Source organism: Tachyglossus aculeatus, chromosome 19, assembly GCF_015852505.1.
Source record: "Tachyglossus aculeatus isolate mTacAcu1 chromosome 19, mTacAcu1.pri, whole genome shotgun sequence".
Classification (NCBI taxonomy): Eukaryota; Metazoa; Chordata; class Mammalia; order Monotremata; family Tachyglossidae; genus Tachyglossus; species Tachyglossus aculeatus.
The window spans coordinates 16,746,753-16,767,614 of record NC_052084.1 but is presented as its reverse complement, the minus strand read 5'-3'; the positions used below and the strand labels follow the sequence as shown (position 1 = coordinate 16,767,614).

General features: G+C 44.6%; 1 protein-coding gene across 1 annotated transcript in view; it reads right to left on the bottom strand.

Annotated features, from left to right (window-relative positions):
- Positions 1-16,196, bottom strand: part of ZFAND3 (zinc finger AN1-type containing 3) — a 251,829-nt gene extending 235,633 nt beyond the window's left edge. The window contains exon 1 of the mRNA XM_038760762.1: positions 15,929-16,196. Within this exon, the coding sequence (XP_038616690.1) occupies positions 15,929-15,999 (71 nt within the window). The 5' untranslated portion in view covers positions 16,000-16,196. The remainder of the gene's footprint in view (positions 1-15,928) is intronic.
- Between the last annotated feature and the right edge of the window lie 4,666 nt (positions 16,197-20,862).

Below are 20,862 nucleotides of genomic sequence, written 5' to 3'. Positions count from 1 at the left end.
TTGGGCAAGTCAATTCACTGGGCCTCCTCCCCTCCTTACCTCCTTCCCCTCCCCACAGCACCGTATATATGTATATATGTTTGTACATATTTATTACTCTATTTATTTTACTTGTACATATTTATTCTGTTCATTTTATTTTGCTAATGTGGTTTTTTTTGTTGTCTGTCTCCCCCTTCTAGACTGTGAGCCCGCTGTTGGGTAGGGACCGTCTCTATATGTTGCCAACTTGTACTTCCCAAGCGCTTAGTACAGTGCTCTGCACACAGTAAGCGCTCGACAAATACGATTGAATGAATGAATGAATGGGCCTCAGTTACCTCATCTGGAAAATAGGGATTAAGACTGAGCCCAATGTGGGACAGGGATTGTATCCAACTTGATTTGCTTATATTCCCCCCAGCCCCAGCACTTAGTACAGTGCCTGGAGCATAGTAAGCACTTAAATACCACAATTATGATTATTATTATTATTGTTAATATATACCATCATTATTATGATGTTAACAAGACCAATGCTCACCAAAGACACACACCCCCTTTTCACCTCACCCATGTAAAGCTTCCAAGCGGCCACATATTTTGTTAGGTTTTAAAGCACGCTGGTTCATATCTGGGCCCGAAATAATCTCAACAAGTGTCAGTAACACGGATTTTCCCGAGAACAATTGCAGTGCCCTTTGAGGTTTATTGAAGACAAGATTTGAAGCTTGGAGAGTTAAATAACAGAAGACTCAATCCCTGTCCTAAGAGACGTTATCATTTAGAGGGGAGAGAATGCAGGGGCAGCATGCCCATGTAAAGCAAGGCTGAGGACTGAGAAAATGATGGCACCCAGAAGCCTCTGAGAGAAGTTGAAATGCCAAGTGTTTCAAGTAGGAAAGGAACCTGGTTTACAAGGGGGCAGGGAGGGGGGTGTAGGAAAATTATGAGAAGAAGCATGACCTAGTGGATAAACCACAGGCCCGGGAGTCAGAAGGACCTGGCTTCAAATCCTGGCTCCGCCACTTATCGGCTGTGTGACCTTGGGCAAGTCACTTCACTTCTCTGGGTCCCAGTTTCCTCATCTGGAAAATGGAGATTAAGACTGTGAGCCCCATGTGGGATAAGGGCTGTGTCACTTCACTTCTCTGGGTCCCAGTTTCCTCATCTGGAAAATGGAGATTAAGACTGTGAGCCCCATATGGGATAAGGGCTGTGTCCAACCCAATTAATCTTGCATCTACCCTAGTACTGGTACATATTAAGTGCCTCACAAATACCTCTATTATTATTATAATGATGGGGAGTAGTATATTGGGGAGTAGTATATTTAAACATTGCAAGAATCCACAAGCACCGTCCAAAGTGCTTTGGTTGAAACGAGGGAGGGAATCTTGGAGTACAGCTCCAGTACTCCTCCTCCAAGGCCGGGAGCCAAAAAAGGCAGCCCTGAAGAACTTGGATGGCCCCAAATAGGACATTGGCTCTTCCAGCCTAAATCCAAACACATTTCCCTGCTCTAGCATGGCATCTGGCCCGGCTCCGGGAGCAGATGTGATTAAAGGTCTGGAATTCCTCCTGCTCTCACCCAGAGTGAGTCTGCCTTTTGCTGAGCCTCTGTCGCCAAAGCCCAACGGCATTCAAGCTCCTCAAAAACCTCCAGTGGTTGCCCATCCATCTCCATGTCAAACAGAAACTCCTCACCATGGGCTTTGAAGCCCTCAATCCCCCTGCCCCCTCCTACCTCAGCGCTTAGAACAGTGCCTTGCACATAGTAAGCGCTTAATAAATGCCATTATTATTATTATTGTTATTATTACTTGTACCTGCCTCCTGCCTCTGGCACGGAACGCTCTCCCTCTTCACATCCGACGGACAATTTTACTCTTCCCTCCTTCAAAGCTTCATTGAAGGCACATCTCCTTCAAGAAGCCTTGCCTAATCCCACCTTGCCTCTTCTCCCACTCCCTTCTGTGTCACCCTGACTTGCTCTCGTTATTCATCCGCCCTGCGGCCCCACAGCAGTTATATGTTCATACCCTTAATTGATTTATTTATATTAATATAATAATTTATACTTTGCACATAGTAAGCACTTAAGAAATACCATCATTATTATATTAATGTCCCCCTCTAGACTGTGAGCCATTGTGAGCAGGGAATCTATCTGTACTACTGTAATAATAGTAATAACAATGATGGCATTTATGAAGCGCTTACTATGTGCAAAGCACTGTTCTAAGCGCTGGGGAGGTTACAAGGTGATCAAGTTGTCCCCTGGGGGCTCACAGTCTTAATCCCCATTTTACAGATGAGGTAACTGAGGCACAGAGAAGTTAAGTGACTTGCCCAAAGTCACACAGCTGACAATTGGCAGAGCCAGGATTTGAACCCATGACCTCTGACTCCAAAGCCCACTCTCCCAAGCACTTAGTACAGTGCTCTGCACACAGTAAGCACTCAATAAATACGATTGACTCACTGACTGACATTTCGGTTGCTCGTTCTACTCTGGGCATTGCCTCTCCTGATGAGTCTTTGGGATCTTCACATGGGCCCTCATCTAATCCTTAATCCCGGCTCCACCTCTTGTTTGCGGTGTGGCTTTGGGCAAGTCACTGAAGCCTGTGAGCCCTTCGTGGGACACCCTGATTACCTTGTATCTACCCCAGTGCTTAGAACAGTGCTTCACACATAGTTAAGCACTTAGCAAATGCCATCACTATTATTATTATTATAGTCCCTGCCCCACATAGGGTTCACCATCTAAGCAGGAGGGAGAACATGCATGACGTCTCCACTTTACAGACATTAAAATAAACTCTCCACAGGGAAAGCAGCAGAAAATAAGGTTCTAAGTGTCATGGTTTCGAGGGGTACAGGTCCAAATTTCTAGGTTCTTCAGTGTTCTTAATGTTTCATTCCATCATTCATTCATTCAGTTGTATTTATTGAGCACTTCCTGTGTGCAGAGCACTGTACTAAGCGCTGGGGTAGATAAACAACCCAACAATAAGCACAGACATTCCCTGCCCACAATGAGCTTACAGTCTACAGGAATGTTTCAGGGGACTTTCACTTTTCTGGGGTTTCCAGGGGCCGCTTCTGCCTAAGAGTTTAAGGTAGAACACAAAGTGCTTCAACTGGAGGATAACTGGTATGACACGAACAACTCACTTTTCAAATCCCTGCTGTTCTGAAAGAAATCCACTCCTGAATTATTTGTCTGGGACGTGATTCAAGAGAACTGAGGAATTTTCTCTATCATTTTTAACTAAACAGGCGCAATGCAGTCAGAATACCCTAGCCTCACTAGGAACCAATTTAGACATACTCTATCATGTTTTTGTGTTTGTTATTAATTATTTTAAACTAGTTCAAGGCAAAGAATGTGAGGAGGATGTCAATTTGGTACAACGGGGGAAAAGTTTCCTTCTGCCAAAAAAAATTTTTAAAAAAACTTTTTAAAGTCTGAATTGTTTAAATCAGAAGTTCTGAAAGCTGAATAATTATCGAGTCTTGGGTTTGGGGGGTGGGGGAGGGATAGTAGGGTCAAAAACCACATTCTGAACCCTGCTCATTACCGCTCTATCATTTTATATTCCATTCCTCATCCCTTTTCACCTTTGATCTTTATCCTCCTGGCCTTCCCTAGGTCTATTTCTTTCAATTCAGCTGTCCAAAATCCATTCAGGGAGACAAGATTCACTAATTCAACCAAGGTGTCCAAACTATTTAAGATGTGGCCACTTTTAACGAACTCATAATGTCAGCAAAGCCTCTATTTCACTTAATTATATTCACATGGCCCTTTGGGGAATGGATGAAGTGTCTTCTAAGCCATAACGCTCAACCGAGGCGTCATGGGAACCTCAGTGAAAGTTACAGTTCACATTTCCAGAAAAAAAAGAAATACATTGCAATAACATTTCACTCTTACTGGGAGTAAAATTGAGACTATTAGCTATCTTGCTTTCAAAGCATTTGCATCAAAATCTCCATTTGGCATTTCCTTTCCTCATCAGCTTACACAAGCCGAAAAACATTCAACATACGTAAACTCTACCACAAAGGATGAAACAAATCAACAGCACTGTCACAAAGAGGACCTTCATCTTTCATAGTAAGCCAAAACTAACTTCCCGGAATTCTGGACTGAACTACCGAGTTCAATCCATAAGAAACTTGGGGTTTCCTGCTTCATTCTGAAAGTGTTAATCAACGGGTATTGAGGGCTTACTACGTACAAGTCACTGTACTAAGCGCTTGGGAGAGTACAAGACGACAAATTAGCAGACACGTCCCCTGCCCATAACGAGTTTACGGTCTAGAGTCAGCACCTTGTCAGAGGGTCCCCTGATGGGAAAGTGAAGTTGACCCCCGATTCAGGGTAAAACTATAAAGCGGGGCATTCATAAGGTGAAGTTGCAGAGAACCTATCACCTGTATTTTCCTGAAAGGAGAGACAGAGAACCATTAAAAGCCCAAAAGCATTTATTTGAAAGTACCTCACAGGATTAAGGGAAACACTACTAAATTTCCTTCTAAAGATGAAAATTCAAATAGCAGAAGATGACCCTTAGTGAAGTCACTGGTCACTATTTAACAGAAGTTGGCCTAAGAACCTGGCTTAGTGGATGGAGCCCGGGCCTAGGAGTTGGAAGGACCTGGGTTCTAGTTCCGGCTCCACCACTTGCCTGCTGTGTGACCTTGGGCAAGTCACTTCACTTCTCTGTGCCTCAGTGACCTCACCTGCAAAATGGGGGTGAAGACTGTGAGCCCCACTTGGGACAACCTGATTACCCTGCATCTACCCCAGTGCTTAGAATAGTACCTGGTGCGTAGTAAGCACTTTACAAATACCATTAAAAAAAATCTTGAAAAAATGTGATTAAACCATTTTGATCTGGCCATTTTATAGGTGTGCAGGACTTGAGTCAACTTGGCCTTCAGTAATGGGATAAAAGCTATCATGCTATAATAATACAAATAATGATGGTATTTGTTAAGCGCTTACTATGTGCAAAGCACTGTTCTAAGCGCTAGCACTGTTCTAAGCGCTACCATCATACCATCATTATTATTATATAATATCATCTTCAGTTGTGAAGTTTCCTTTACCTTGGAAACTGAAGTAGAGGGAGTTGGGAAAGGCTGGTGAACGCCCATTAACATCTTCCTCAATTTCTACATTACGCACCCACCTCAAAGATGACTTTGACAATGACACGCTCTCTAAAGAGAGCCATTTCAATGTCTCTGGGCACTGCTCTTTGTCAGCAAATCTGCTTACACAAAAATTCCTAGAACTTTGTATCAGAAATAAAAGTCCTTTTTACGGGCCAGGTAGGGCAAGGGCATTGCGAACTTTTCTCTTCTTTCCAACTAGTATCTCCTTTCCTATAGACGACCTGATTATCTTGCATCAACAAGTGCTTGACACATAGTAAGCAACTGTGAGGTAATTTGGCCTTAGTTACCTCATCTGTCAAATGGGCATTAAGACTGTGAGTCCCATGTGGGACAGGGACGGTGCCCAACCTGATTACCCTGAATCTCCCCCAGCGCTTAGTTACAGTGCCTGGCACAGAGTAAGCTTAACAAATGCCATTAAAAATTAAAATAAAAATACCACAACTATCACTGCAAGAAGCGATCTACCTCCTCCTAAAATCTACTCCCTCCAATTTGCACCTCTGACCCATCCCTTCAAACTTCAGAAGCAGCCTGGCTCAGGGGAAAGAGCACGGGCTTGGGAGTCAGAGGTTATGGGTTCGAATCCCAGCTCCGCCACTTGTCAGCTGGGTGACCTTGGGCAAGCCACTTAACTTCTCTGGGCCTCAGTTCCCTCATCTGCAAAATGGGGATTAAGACTGTGAGCCCCACGTGGGACAACCTGATTACCTTGTATCTCCCAAATGCTTAGAACAGTGCTTTGCACATAGGAAGCGCTTAAATACCATCATCATTATTATTATTATTATTATTCATTAAAACTCTTGTCCCTTCCCTGCTTCCTTCCCTGACCACCCTCTTCAACTGTTCACTCCCCAATAGTTCCTTCTCTACTGCTTTCAAACATGAGCACATATCCCCTATTGCAAAAAAACAAAACGAAAAAACCATCTCCCTCCTACCATTTTTCTCCAAACTCCTGGAGCGGGTTAACACAGGCTGTCTCCACAGAAACTGCCCTCTTTAAGGTCACTAATAATAATAATGACATTTATTAAGCACTTACTATGTGCAAAGCAATGAACGCCTCTACTCCTTGACCTCTCGGCTGCCTTTGACACTGTGGACCACCCCCTTCTCCTGGAAACATTATCTAACTTTGGATAACAGATAATTATCTAATTATCTAACATTATCTAACACACAGTTCTCTCCTGGTTCACCTATCTCTCTGGCCTCTCCTTCTCAGCCTCTTTTTTCTTTTTGAGAGCCTCTTCCTCTCACCCTCTAACTGTGGGAGTCCCTTTAGGCTCAGTTCTGGGTCCCCTTCTTTTCCTCCATCAACACCCACTCCCTTGGAGAACTCATTTGCTCCCACAGCTTCAACTACTACCTCTAGCCAGACGATTCCCAAGTTTACATCTCCCAGCCCTGACCTCTCTCCCCTGCAGTCTTACATTTCATCCTGCCTTCAAGACATCTCTACTTGGATGTCCCATTTCCCTCTTAAACTTAACCTGCATATGTGTTTGTATGTATTTATTCCTCTATTTATTTCTTTATTTTATTTGTACATCTTTATTCTATTTATTTTATTTTGTTAATATGTTTTGTTTTGTTCTCTGTCTCCCCCTTCTAGACTGTGAGCCCACTGTTGGGTAGGGACCGTCTCTATAGGTTGCCAACTTGTACTTCCCAAGCGCATTGTACAGTGCTCTGCACACAGTAAGCACTCAATAAATGATTGAATGAATGTGTCCAAAACAGAACATCTCATCTTCCCACCCAAACCCTGTCCTCGCTGTCTTTTCCCATCACTGCAGGTAACACCACTCACCATCCTTTCCCACAAGCCCGCAACCTTGGAATTATTCTCGACTCGTCTCTCTCGTTCAACCCATATATTTGACTGGTCACCAAGTGTCATCTATTCTACCTTCACGACACTGCGAAATCCACCCTTTCCTCTACCATCAGCTTTGTCCCTGTTGATCCCTTGCCCATATCCCCCTCTGACTCAGGACCCCCACCCCTTCATTTCTGACGGACTACCTCTTCCCGCCATCTTCAAAGCCCTCCTAAAATCACACCTCCTCCAAGAGGCCTTCCCCAACTAAGCCCTCACTTCCTTGGCGAAGCCTTGCCTTCTGGTCACCTCTGCACTTGGGGCTGCCCTCCCCTCAATCACTTTCAGTGCCCCACAGCACTTACGTACATACCCAACTGTAATTTATTTTCCATGTCAGCCTCCCCATCCAATCTGTAAGCTCTTTGCGGGCAGGGATCGTCTAGACTTGCCTTGTTGAACTGTACTCTCCCAAACATTTAGTACAATTCTCTGCACCCCATGAGCGCTCAATAAATACCATCATCATCAACAATGGTATTTACTGAATATTGACAGGGTGCAGAGCACCCAAGCAAGCACCTGGAGGAATACAACAGAGTTGGCAGATATTCCCCTGCCTAAAATCAGCTTATGGGCTAGCAAGGGGAGACAGGCATTAACATAAATATATAATTAATGTGTAATTTATACTATTGATGGATTCATTCATAGTTTATCAATAATAATGATGATAAAAATATAATTCAGTTTCCCCCCCACGGGCCGATCCTAGTTCTCTCTCCCAAGCCTTAGAAGCAGCGTGGCTTTGTGGAAGGAGCACGGGCTTGGGATTCAGAGGTTGTGGGTTCTAATCCTGGCTCCGCCACTTGTCAGCTGTGACACTTTGGGCAAGTCACTTAACTTCCCTAGGCCTCAGTTACTTCATCTGTAAAATGGGGATTAAGATTGTGAGCCCCACGTGGGACAACCTGATTACCTTGAATCTACCCCAGTGCATGGCACATAGTAAGCATTTAACAAATACCATTATTATTATAATGACACCAAAGACACCTAAGTGTTTACTACTTTACTTGTTCCCACAGCCTACATTCTTTAAGCCACCTCTCTGGAACAATGCACCACAATCTGATACTTGGGGAAACATTTTTTTCCAGAACATAAGACTGATGTCAGAAACACTGCCCTAAGCTTTCTGTGTAACAGCAAAAACCTGGAAAAATTGGTCTCACTCCCTCAGAACCTTAATGAAATGTTAGACCACTTTCAGATTTCTTACAACGGGGCTGCTCTCCAAATTTCTTGGGGATGGAAAAAAAAGCAGTAGGTTTTGCAAAATCAATCGCATTTACTAAACGCTTACTGTGTGCAGAACAGCGTATTAAGTGCTTGGGAGAGTACAGTATAACAAGCTTACAGTCTAGAGGGGGAGAAATCGCCATCTGAACCCTAAACCCTTGATTTTAACCTGTCAACATAAATGTATTTTTTCACATATCCTATTTTCTAAAATATCCTCCTCATCATCAATGGTATTTACTGACTTCTCACTGGGTGCAGAGCACTGTACTAGGCCCCTAGGAGAGTACCAGACAAGAGTTAGTAGACATGTTCCCTGCCCACAAGCTTATAATCTAGAGGAGGACACAGATGAATATAATTTAGAATGTATAATTTAAAGATATGTACATAAAGTAGCGTGGGGTTGAATATGCGGTGAATATCAGGTGCTCAAAGGTCATCGATCCAAGCCAGAGGGTGGTCTTGGCTTTCGGCTTACTTCACACCAAGGGCCGTACCTATGCTTGGGTAAGGTGGCAGGGATAAGCTTCTTCCCCAAGGAATTTCCTTTGAATATTCCAGAAAAAGACTTCAGGAGCCCCAGGTTGCCTGTCCACGTGGCCCAGTAGGGTCTGTCTGTCTCCCCCTCTGGACTGGAAGCTTGTTGTGGACAAGGAATATGTCTGTTATACTGTTATACTGTACTCTCCCATGCATCTAAAAGTACTCAATAAATACAACTGACTGTATATATGTATATATGTTTGTACATATTTATTACTCTATTTATTTATTTAACTTATACATATCTATTCTATTTTGTTAATATGTTTGGTTTTGTTCTCTGTCTCCCCCTTCTAGAGTGTGAGCCCACTGTTGGGTAGGGACTGTCTCTGTATGTTGCCAACTTGTACTTCCCAAGTACTTAGTACAGTGCTCTGCACACAGTAAGCGCTCAATACATACGATTGATTGATTGATTGACTGACATCCCATAAGCTACAGGCACCCACCCACTACATACCAAACAGGAAAATTAGAAGGATATTCAGAATGAAAAAGGGAACTCGCTTGACACCGCTTCTTCCAGCTTGAGGAAGGGGGAAGATTCTCCTCTCGCCCTAAAACACGGCTGCCTGCCGCTCTGACCCGACAATTCGTCACCAGGCACAATATTGGGATCTTTCTGTGTACAAAATCTATCACGAATCTGAATAACTTCTTTTAAAATCCCCAAAGCACCTTCATTTCCCCAACTCTGTCCTCACAACACACAGGGAAACTGAGGTAGTCATCCGGCTGGAAAGCCAAACCCCGCCTCACCCGCCCAACATTTCTTTCTTCCCATAAAACCCCAGAGTGAGAGTTGACCTCATCGCAGAAGAACATTCTTTACTGTTCTGATACATGGTTGATGAGAAAGGATTTGTGTTTGTTGTTACTAATGCAACCCCAAAGAGGCCTCCCCCGGCTAAGCCGTCATTTCCTCTTCTCCCACTCCCTTCTGCTTCGCCCTGGCACTTGGATTTGCACTCTTTAATCATTCAATCGTATCTTTAGGGCGCTTACTGTGTGCAGAGCACTGTACTAAGCGCTTGGAAGAATACAACACAACAGACACATTCCCTGGCCTTAGTCAGAGCTTACTCTGGGGGAGAAAAAGGGGTAGCTTTAATCACTCAGCCCCACAGCACTTATGTCCCTATCTGTATTTTATAATATTTATACTCATGTCCATCTTCCCCTCCAGATTGTAAACTCCTTGTGGGCAGGGAACGTGTCTGCTCATTCTGTTGTCCTCTCCCAAACGCTCAGTACAGTGCTCTGCACCCAGTGAGCACTCAGTCAATACAATCATTCATTCATTCAATCGTATTTATTGAGCGCTTACTACAGCACTGTCCTAAGAGCTTGGGAGAGTGCCATACAGCAATAAGTAGTCACATTCCCTGCCCACAAGGGGCTTACACTCTAGAGTGAGGGAGACAGACATCCATATAAATAAACAAAATCAATCAATCAATTGTATTTATTGAGCGCTTACTGTGTGCAGAGCACTGTACTAAGCGCTTGGGAAGTACAAGTTGGCAACATATAGAGACAGTCCCTACCCAGCAGTGGGCTCACAGTCTAAAAGGGGGAGACAGAGAACAAAACCAAACATACTAACAAAATAAAATAAATAGATCAATCAATCAATCAGTGCCCCTTGCCCAGATCCCTAAAAGCCCCCAGGGCAGTGGGATGCGGACACATAAGCTCAACATTCAATCCTATTTACTGAGCACTTACTGTGCGCAAACACTGTATTAAGCGCTTGTATAAGCGTTATGGGCGGGGAATGTGACTGTTTATTGTTGTATTGTCCTCTCCCAAGCGCTTAACACAGTGCTCTGCACCCAGGAAGCGCTCAATAAATACAACTGAATGAATCTGGGACAGGGTGATGCCAACCCCCTGTCGTCGTCCCCCCGAATGTGAGCCTGTTGTGGACAGAGATGGTCACTCTTTATCGTTGTCTTGTCCTTTCCCAAGCGCTTAGTCCAGTGCTCTGCACACAGTAAGCACTTAATAGTGGATAGAATGGGGCTCTAATATGTATATCACCTGTATATATTATATATGCTTGTACCTATTTATTACTCTATGTTACTTGTACATATTTATTCTATTTATTTTATTTGGTTTACATGTTTTGTTTTGTTGTCTGTCTCCCCCTTCTAGACTGTGAGCCCGCTGTTGGGTAGGGACCGTCTCTAGATGTTGCCAACTTGGACTTCCCAAGCGCTTAGTACAGTGCTCTGCACACAGTAAGCGCTCAATAAATACGATTGACTGAATTATCAGCCTAGGCCGGGGGTCAGAGGGGCCTGGGTTCTAATCCCAGCTCTGCCACTCGTCTGCTGTGTGACCCTGGACAAGCACATAGGGACAGACAGAGACTGCGTCCAACTCAATTAGCTAGTAATAATAATAATTATGGAATTTGTTAAGCGCTTACTATGTACCAAGCACTGTTCTACGCACTATTCTAAGCACGGGGGGGGAGATACAAGGTAATCAAGTTGGACACATTCCCTGTCCCACGTGGGACTCTCAATCCCCATTTTTCAGATGAGGGAACTGAGGCCCAGAGAAGTGAACTGATTTGTCCAAGGTCACAGAGCAGACAAGTGGCAGAGTTGGGATTAGAACCCACGACCTCTGACTCCCAAGCCTGTGGTCTTGCCACTAGGCCATGTTATAATAATAATAATAATAATAATAATAATAATAATAATAATAATAATAATAATAATAATGGTATTTGTTAAGCGCTTACTATGTGCCAGGCACTATACTAAGGGCTGGGGTGGAGACAAGCAAATCAGGTTGGACACAGCCCCTGTCCCATGTGGGGCTCACAATCTCAATCCCCATTTTACGGATGAGGTCACTGAGGCCCAGGGAATGATAATAATAATAATGATGGCAGTTATTAAGTGCTTACTATGTGCAAATCACTGTTCTAAACGCTGGGGAGGCTACAAGGTGATCAGGTTGTCTCATGGGGTGCTCACAGTCTTAATCCTCATTTTACAGATGAGGGAACTGAGGCACAGAGAAGTGAAGAGACTTCCCCAAAGTCACACAGCTGACAATTGGCGGAGCTGCGATTTGAACCCATGACCTCTGACTCCAAATCCCGGGCTCTTTCCACTGAGCCACGCTGCTTCTCATAAGTGAAGTGGCTTGCCCAAGGTCACCCAGCAGGCAAGTGGCAGAGCCAGGATTAGAACCCCTGACCTTCTGACTCCTGGGCCCTGCTGCTTCTCCACTGGATGATAATGATAGTAGTTGCTAAGTGGTTACTATCAATCAATCAATCAAATTTATTGAGCGTTTACTGTGTGCAGAGCACTGTACTAAGCGCTTGGGAAGTCCAAGTTGGCAACATATAGTGACAGTCCCTACCCAACAGTGGGCTCACAGTCTAAAAGGGGGAGACGGAGAACAAAACCAAACATACTAACAAAATAAAATAAAATGTGCAAGCGCTTACTATGTGCAAGTAGGCGCTTACTATGTGCAAAACAGTGTTCTAATAATGATGGTGTTTATTAAGCGCTTACTATGTGCAAAGCACTGTGTAAGCGCTGGGGAGGCTACAAGGTGATCAGGTTGTCCCACGTGGGGCTCACAGTCTTCATCCCCATTTTACAAATTAGGCAACTGAGGCAAAGAGAAATTAAGTGAGCACCAGTCTAAGTGCCGGATATTGTTGCATCCTTCCCCCCACCCCCAGCGCTTAGTACAGTGCCGGGCACCTAGTAAGCGCTTAACAAATGTTGCCGATTTGTACTTCCAAGCGGTGCTCTGCACACAGTAGGCGCTTAGAACAGTGCTTGGCACATAGTAAGCGCTTAACAACTGCCAACATGAAGCGTGGCTCAGTGGAAAGAGCACGGGCTTTGGAGTCAGAGGTCATGGGTGGGTGACTTGGACTAAGTCATTTCACTGGGCCTCAGTTCCCTCATCTGTCAAATGGGGATGAAGACTGGGAGCACCCCGTGGGACAACCTGGCAACCTTGTATGTACCCCAGCGCTTAGAACAGTGCTGGGCACCTAGTAACCGCTGATCACCTGGTAACCTCCCCGGCGCTTAGAACAGTGCCTTCTTCTAGACTGTGAGCCCATTGTTGGGTAGGGACCGTCTCTATATGTTGCCAGCTTACACTTCCCAAGCGCTTAGTACAGTGCCCTGCACACAGTAAGCGCTCAATAAATACAATTGAAAGAATGAATGCTTTGCACATAGTAAGCGCTTAATAAATGCCATCAGCGCTTAGAACAAGTGGGCAAGTCACTTCTCTGGGCCTCAGTGACCTCATCTGTAAAATGGGGATGAAGACTGTGAGCCCCCCGTGGGGCAACCTGATCACCTTGTAATGTCCCCAGCCCTTAGAACAGTGCCTTCTTCTAGACTGTGAGCCCATTGTTGGGTAGGGACCGTCTCTATATGTTGCCAACTTACACTTCCCAAGCGCTTAGTACAGTGTCCTGCACACAGTAAGCGCTCAATAAATACGATTGAAAGAATGAATGCTTTGCACATAGCAAGCGCTTAATAAATGCCGTCAGCGCTTAGAACAAGTGGACAAGTCACTTGACTTCTCTGGGCCTCAGTGACCTCATCTGTACAATGGGGATGAAGACTGTGAGCCCCCTGTGGGACAACCTGATCACTTTGTAACCTCCCCAGCCCTTAGAACAGTGCTTTGCACAAAGTAAGCGCTTAATAAACGCCATCATTATTAGAACACTGTTTCACACATAGTAAGCGCTTAATAAACACCATCATTATTAGAACAGTGTTTCGCACATAGTAAGCGCTTAATAAACGCCATCATTATTAGAACACTGTTTCACACATAGTAAGCGCTTAATAAACACCATCATTATTAGAACAGTGTTTCGCACATAGTAAGTGCTTAATAAACACCATCATTAGAACACTGTTTCGCACATAGTAAGCACTTAACACCATCATTATTAGAATACTGTTTCGCACATAGTAAGCGCTTAATAAACACCATCATTATTAGAACACTTTCGCACATAGTAAGCACTTAATAAACACCATCATTATTAGAACACTGTTTCGCACATAGTAAGCGCTTAATAAAGGCCATCATTATTAGAACACTGTTTCGCACATAGTAAGCGCTTAATAAACGCCATCATTACCAGAACACTGTTTCGCACATAGTAAGCGCTTACTAAACGCCATCATTATTAGAACAGCGTTTCGCACATAGTAAGCGAAAATACTAAACCTCATCTGTAAAATGGGGATTAAGACTGGGAGCCCCATCTGGGACAACCTGATCACCTTGTAAACCCCCCCCCCCCCAGCGCTTAGAACAGTGCTCTGCACATAGTAAGCGCTTAGCAAATATGTTTGTACATATTTATTACTCTATTTATTTATTTATTTATTTTACTTGTAGATATCTATTCTATTTTGTTAGTATGTTTGGTTTTGTTCGCTGTCTCCCCCTTTTAGACTGTGAGCCCACTGCTGGGTAGGGACTGTCTCTGTATGTTGCCAACTTGTACTTCCCAAGCGCTTAGTCCAGGGTTCTGGCACACAGTAAGCACTCAATAATAATAATAATAATAATAATAATAACAATGGCATTTATTAAGCGCTTACTATAGGCAAAGCGCCGGGGAGGTTACAAGGTGATCAGGTTGTCCCATGAGGGGCTCACAGTCTTAATCTTAATCTTTTAGACTGTGAGCCCACTGTTGGGTAGGGACTGTCTCTAGATGTTGCCAACTTGGACCTCCCAAGCACTTAGTCCTATGCTCAGCACATAGTAAGCGCTCAATAAATACGATTGATTGATTGTCTCCCCCTTTTAGACTGTGAGCCCACTGTTGGGTAGGGACTGTCTCTAGATGTTGCCAACTTGGACCTCCCAAGCACTTAGTCCAATGCTCAGCACATAGTAAGCGCTCAATAAATACGATTGATTGATTGTCTCTCCCTTTTAGACTGTAAGCCCACTGTTGGGTAGGGACTGTCTCTATATGTTGCCAACTTGTACTTCCCAAGTGCTTAGTCCAGTGCTCTGCACACAGTAAGCGCTCAATAAATATGACTGATTGATTGCCTCCCCCTTTTAGACTGTGAACCCACTGCTGGGTAGCGACTGTCTCTCTATGTTGCCAACTTGTACTTCCCAAGTGCTTAGTCCAGTGCTCTGCACACGGTAAGCGCTCAATAAATACGATTGATTGTCTCCCCCTTTTAGACTGTGAGCCCACTGTTGGGTAGGGACTGCCTCTATATGTTGCCAACTTGTACTTCCCAAGTGCTTACTACAGTGCTCTGCACATAGTAAGCGCTCAATAAATACGACTGATTGATTGTCTCCCCCCTCTTAGACTGTGAGCCCACTGTTGGGTAGGGACTGTCTCTATATGTTGCCAACTTGTGCTTACTACAGTGCTCTGCACATAGTAAGCGCTCAATAAATACGACCGATTGATTGTCTCCCCCTTTTAGACTATGAGCCCACTGTTGGGTAGGGACTGTATATGTTGCCAACCTGTACTTCCCAAGCGCTTAGTCCAGTGCTCTGCACCCAGTAAGCGCTCAAAAAATACGATTGATGATGATAGTAAGCGCTCACTAAATACGATTGATTGATTGCCTCCCCCTTTTAGACTGTGAGCCCACTGTCGGGTAGGGACTGTCTATGTTGCCAACCTGGACTCCCCAAGCGCTTAGCACACAATAAGCGCTCAATAACTACGACTGATTGATTGATTGATTAGCAAATGCTATTATTGTTATTATGCAGGCATGCATAGGCTAGGGGGGGGCCCAACCGTTGCACCGGAGCCCTGCAGGGCTCCCGGGGCCCGGTTGCAACTGAGCCCAATAAATATGATTGATTAGCAAATACTATTATTGTTATCACGCACCCATGCATGCACGCACAGGCTAGGGGTGGGCCCAACCGTTGCACCGGAGCCCTGCAGGGGTCCCGGGGGCCGGGCCCGGTTGCAACTGAGCCCTCCTCCTCCACGCAGCCCCCCGTGCAAGCGCAGGCCTCGCCCCTTTCTCCCCCCAAAAAAGTGTCACTCACCCCCAGAAGCCGCAGGGGCAGCGTGGCGGCAGGCTGGGCGCTTTGCTGCGCTCGCTGCCGGCGTCTCCCATGGCGATGGTGGCCGCGGGGCGAGTCCCGGGGGGCGAGCGGCGGGGCTGCGGGGGCGAGTGCGGGGCTCCCAGCCGGGATTCCAGGCCGGTCAGCTGGAGGCGGAACCTACCACTCCGCCCGCGGAAAAAGGGGGGGGACACCGGACCCTCCGCACGGGCCCCGGAGGACGGACGGGACGCCCAGCGCCCCTCACGCTCCCTCCACCCCCCCTTACCTCTCCTAATCACCCCTCTGTCCACCTCATCCCCCTGGGCGACCCCCCACCCCCCCGTGACCTCACAGAGCCCCCCATCCCCCCCTCCCCTGGCGCCGACAATGGTCCCGCCCGAGGGCGAGGCATCAGCTGGGAGCGGGACGCTCCATCTGCCCCGGCTCCGCGGGGGGGGTCCAAACCCCCTTTCCACCGCCCTCCCGCGGAGTCGCCCTTTTAGCCCTTCTTTTAAACCCGGATCGAACCGATTGGAAATTATTAGGGAGCAAAAGGGACGGCTTCGGTGGAGGGAGGGGAAGCAGCCCCCCCCGTACGACGAGTTGGTAGGTCCGAAGGGGAGGGGGGAGGGAGAGCAGCTTGGTTGTTTAGGGTGAGTTGGGCCAGTCCGAGTTCCCAGCTGGGACTGCGCATGCGCCTCAAGTTACCCCCCCCCCCCCCGGGGGGGGGGAATGGTATAACCAACCCGGAAGTGTGGAGGCAGAATGGCCATCCATCCATGGGCCCTTCCCAATTCCATGGGAATTGCCTGGGATCTGCCCCCCCCCCCCTCCACACACACCCCGGGAATCTTATCTTTTACACATAACTTTACCCTCTTCCATTTCCCCATCTGATATATAATAATAATAATAACAATAGCATGGACATGTATCTGGTGATGGTTACAGGGTACTCTCCCAAGAACTTACTACTACTAATAATAACTGTGGTGTTTTTGTTACATTGTGATAATAGTATGGACAGGTATCTGTTTATTGTTACATTGTACTCTCCCAAGAACTTACTACTACTAATCATAATTGTGGTGTTTTTGTTGCATTGTAATAATAACAATAGTATGGGCATGTATCTGTTCATTGTTACATTGTACTCACCCAAGAACTTACTACTACTAATAATAATTGTGTTGTTTTTGTTACATTGTAATAATAACAATAGTATGGGCATGTATCTGCTCATTGTTACATTGTACTCTCCCAAGAACTTACCACTAATAATAATAATTGTGATTTTTTTTAACTGCTGCTAAGGACATAACTTTACTCTCTTCCACTTCCCCATCTGATATGTAATATTAATAACAACAGTATGGACATGTATCTGTTTATTGTTATATTGTACTCTCCCAAGAACTTACTACTACTAATAATAACTGTGGTGTTTTTGTTACATTGTGATAATAACAATAGTATGGACATGTATCTGTTTATTGTTACATTGTACTCTCCCAAGAACTTACTACTAATAATAATAATTGTGGTGTTTTTTGTTACATTATAATAATAACAATAGTATGGACATGTATCTGTTTATTGTTACATTATACTCTCCCAAGAACTTACTACTACTAATAATAATTGTGGTGTTTTTTGTTACATTGTAATGATAACAATTGTATGGACATGTATCTGTTTATTGTTACATTGTACTCTCCCAAGAACTTACTACTACTAATAATAACTGGTGTTTTTTGTTACATTGTAATAATAACAATAGTATGGACATGTATCTGTTGATTGTTACATTGTACTCTCCCAAGAACTTAAACACCACAATTATTATTAGTAGTAGTAAGTTCTTGGGAGAGTATAATTAACAATAAACAGGTACATGTCCATACTATTGTTATTATTATAACCAACTTTACTCTTCCACTTCCCCATCTGATATGTAATAATAATAACAATATAGTATGGGAATATACCTGTTTATTGTTACATTGTACTCTCCCAAGAACTTACGACTACTAATAATAATTGTGGTGCTTTTTGTTACATTGTACTCTCCCAAGAACTTACTAATAATAATACTAATTGTGGTGTTTTTTTCACTGCTGCTAAGGATATAACTTTACTCTCTTCCATTTCCCCATCTATGTAATAATAATAACAATAGTATGGGAATATATCTGTTTATTGTTGCATTGTACTCTCCCAAGAACTTTCTACTAATAATAATAATTGTGGTGTTTGTTGTTACATTGTACTCTCCCAAGAACTTACTAACAATAATAATAATAATAATAATTGTGTTTTTTAACTGCTCCTAAGGACATAACTTTACTCTCTTCCATTTCCCCATCTATGTAATAATAATAATAGTATGGGAATGTATCTATTGTTACATTGTAGTCTCCCAAGAACTTACTAATAGTAATAATTGTGTTTCTTAACTGCTGCTAAGGACATAACTTTACTCTCTTCCATTTCCCCATCTATGTAATAATAATAATAGTATGGGAATGTATCTGTTTATTGTTACATTGTACTCTCCCAAGAACTTATCGTTTTGCACATAGTAAGCACTTAACAAATGTCATCATTATTATTATTATAATTGTGGTGTTTTTCAACTGCTTGCTATGGGCCAAGCTACGTACTAAGCGCTGGGGTGGGTCCAAGCCGATCGGGTTGGACACAGTCCCTGTTCCACATGGGGCTCACGATCTCAATCTCCATTTTACAGATGAGGCCCAGAGAAGTGACGTGTCTTGCCCAAGATCACACAGCAGACGACAAGCGGCAGAGCCGGGATTCATTTATTCAAACGCATTTATTGAGCGCTTACAATGTGCAGAGCAGTGTACTAAGCACAATTCGGCAACAGAGACAATCCCTACGCAACAATGGGTTCAGAACCCACGACCTTCTGAGCTCTATCCATTATTCCATGCTGCTTCCCGTGGCTTAGTGTGGTGCTCTGCACACAGTAAGCATTCAATAAATATGATTGAGTGAATGAATATCTGTTAAAAGCTTACTATGTGCTAAGCACTGAACTAAGTCCTGAGGCAGACACAAAACAATCAGGTCCCACATGGGGCTCACAGTCTAAGTAGGAGGGAGAGCAGGAATTGAATCCCCATTTGCTGATGAGGGAACTGAAGCACAGAGAAGGTGAGCAACTTGCCAAAGGTCACCCAGCAGGCAAGTGGCAGACCCAGGAGCTCGGATTCCCAGGCCCGTGCTCTTCCCACTAGGCCGTGATGCTTCTCTAATCACGTATGTCTCTCTTCCCCTCTAGACTGTAAGCTCCTTGAGGGGCGGGATCGTTTCTATCAACCCTCATTCATTCATTCATTCAATCGTATTTATTGAGCGCTTACTGTGTGCAGAGCGCTGTACTAAGCTCTTGGGAAGTACAAGTTGGCACCATATAGAGACGGTCCCTACCCAACAGCGGGCTCGCAGTCTAGAAGGGGGAGACAGACAACAAAATAAACCAAATAATATAAATAGAATAAATACGTACAAGTAAAATAGAGTAATAAATCTGTACAAACATATATACATATATACAGGTGCTGTGGGGAGGGGAAGGAGGTAAGGCGGGGTGGGTGGGGAGAGGAAGGAGGGGGCTCAGTCAGTAGTTCTGACCTACTGTGAACTCTTCCAACAAGGCAAGTCACAACTTCTCTGAGCCTCAGTTACCTCATCTGTAAAAATGGGGATTAAGACTGTGAGCCCTACGTGGGACAACCTGATCACATTGTATCCCCCCCAGCGCTTAGAACAGTGCTTTGCACATTGTAAGCGCTTAACAAATGCCATCATTATTATTATTAAGGCTGATAACCTGCTAACAGTCCATGTTAGGGGTGAGACTGTAAACTCGTTGTGAACGAGCGTTCGGTATATTGTCCCGCACAGAGTAAGGGTTCCATCAAAAATCATGCTTAATACAGTCCTCTGCACACTGCAAGTGCTCAGTAAATACCACTGATTGATTCTGGACATCATGGTAGTCTTTTTTCCCCACTAAGGTGGACTCCCTCTCTTTTTTTTTTTTGATGGCATTTGTTAAGCGCTTACTATGTGCAAAGCACTGTTCTAAGTGCTGGGGGGGGATACAAGGTGATCAGGTTGTCCCGCGTGGGGCTCACAGTCATCATCCCCATTTTCCAGATGAGGTAACTGAGGCTCCGAGAAGTTAAGTGACTTGCCCAAGGTCACACAGCAGACATGTGGTGGAGCCGGAATTCGAACCCATGACCTCTGACTCCAGAGCCCGGGCTCTTTCCACTGAGCCACGCTGCTTCTCTGCCTCTCTTCCCCCCCCAAAGACATCTTCAATCCTTCCTCTTCGGTTCTGGGATACTGGACCTTTGAACTGTGGCAGCGTTTCCTGAGGACTCGACTGTTGCCTTCAGTGGAACTTAATAACCCAAGTGATTTTTAAAAAACGAGTTTCTACGTCCTCATGACCTAGCGGAAGGAGCACGGGCCTGGGAATCGGAGGACCTGGGTTCTGATCCTGGGTCTCCCACTTGTCTGTAAGACACTTAACTCCTCCGCCTCAGTTTCCTCACCTTTAAAACAGGGATTCAATTCTTATTCTGATGACACCTGTCCTCATGTTTTGTTTTGTTGTCCATCTCCCCCTTCTAGACTGTGAGCCCGCTGTTGGGTAGAGACCGTCTCTATATGTTGCCAACTTGGACTTCCCAAGCGCTTAATACAGTGCTCTGTACACAGTAAGTGCTCAATAAATACGACTGAATGAATGAATGAATGAATCTGGAGACCTTTCCCCGACTCCCCTTCAATAAATCACCCCAAGAAATCAGAGATCTACTGTCCTTTTTGCCCTGGGGAATCTCTCCCCAGAGAGATGCTTAGAAAACATGTCCTTTCTTTAGAGGATAATAGTT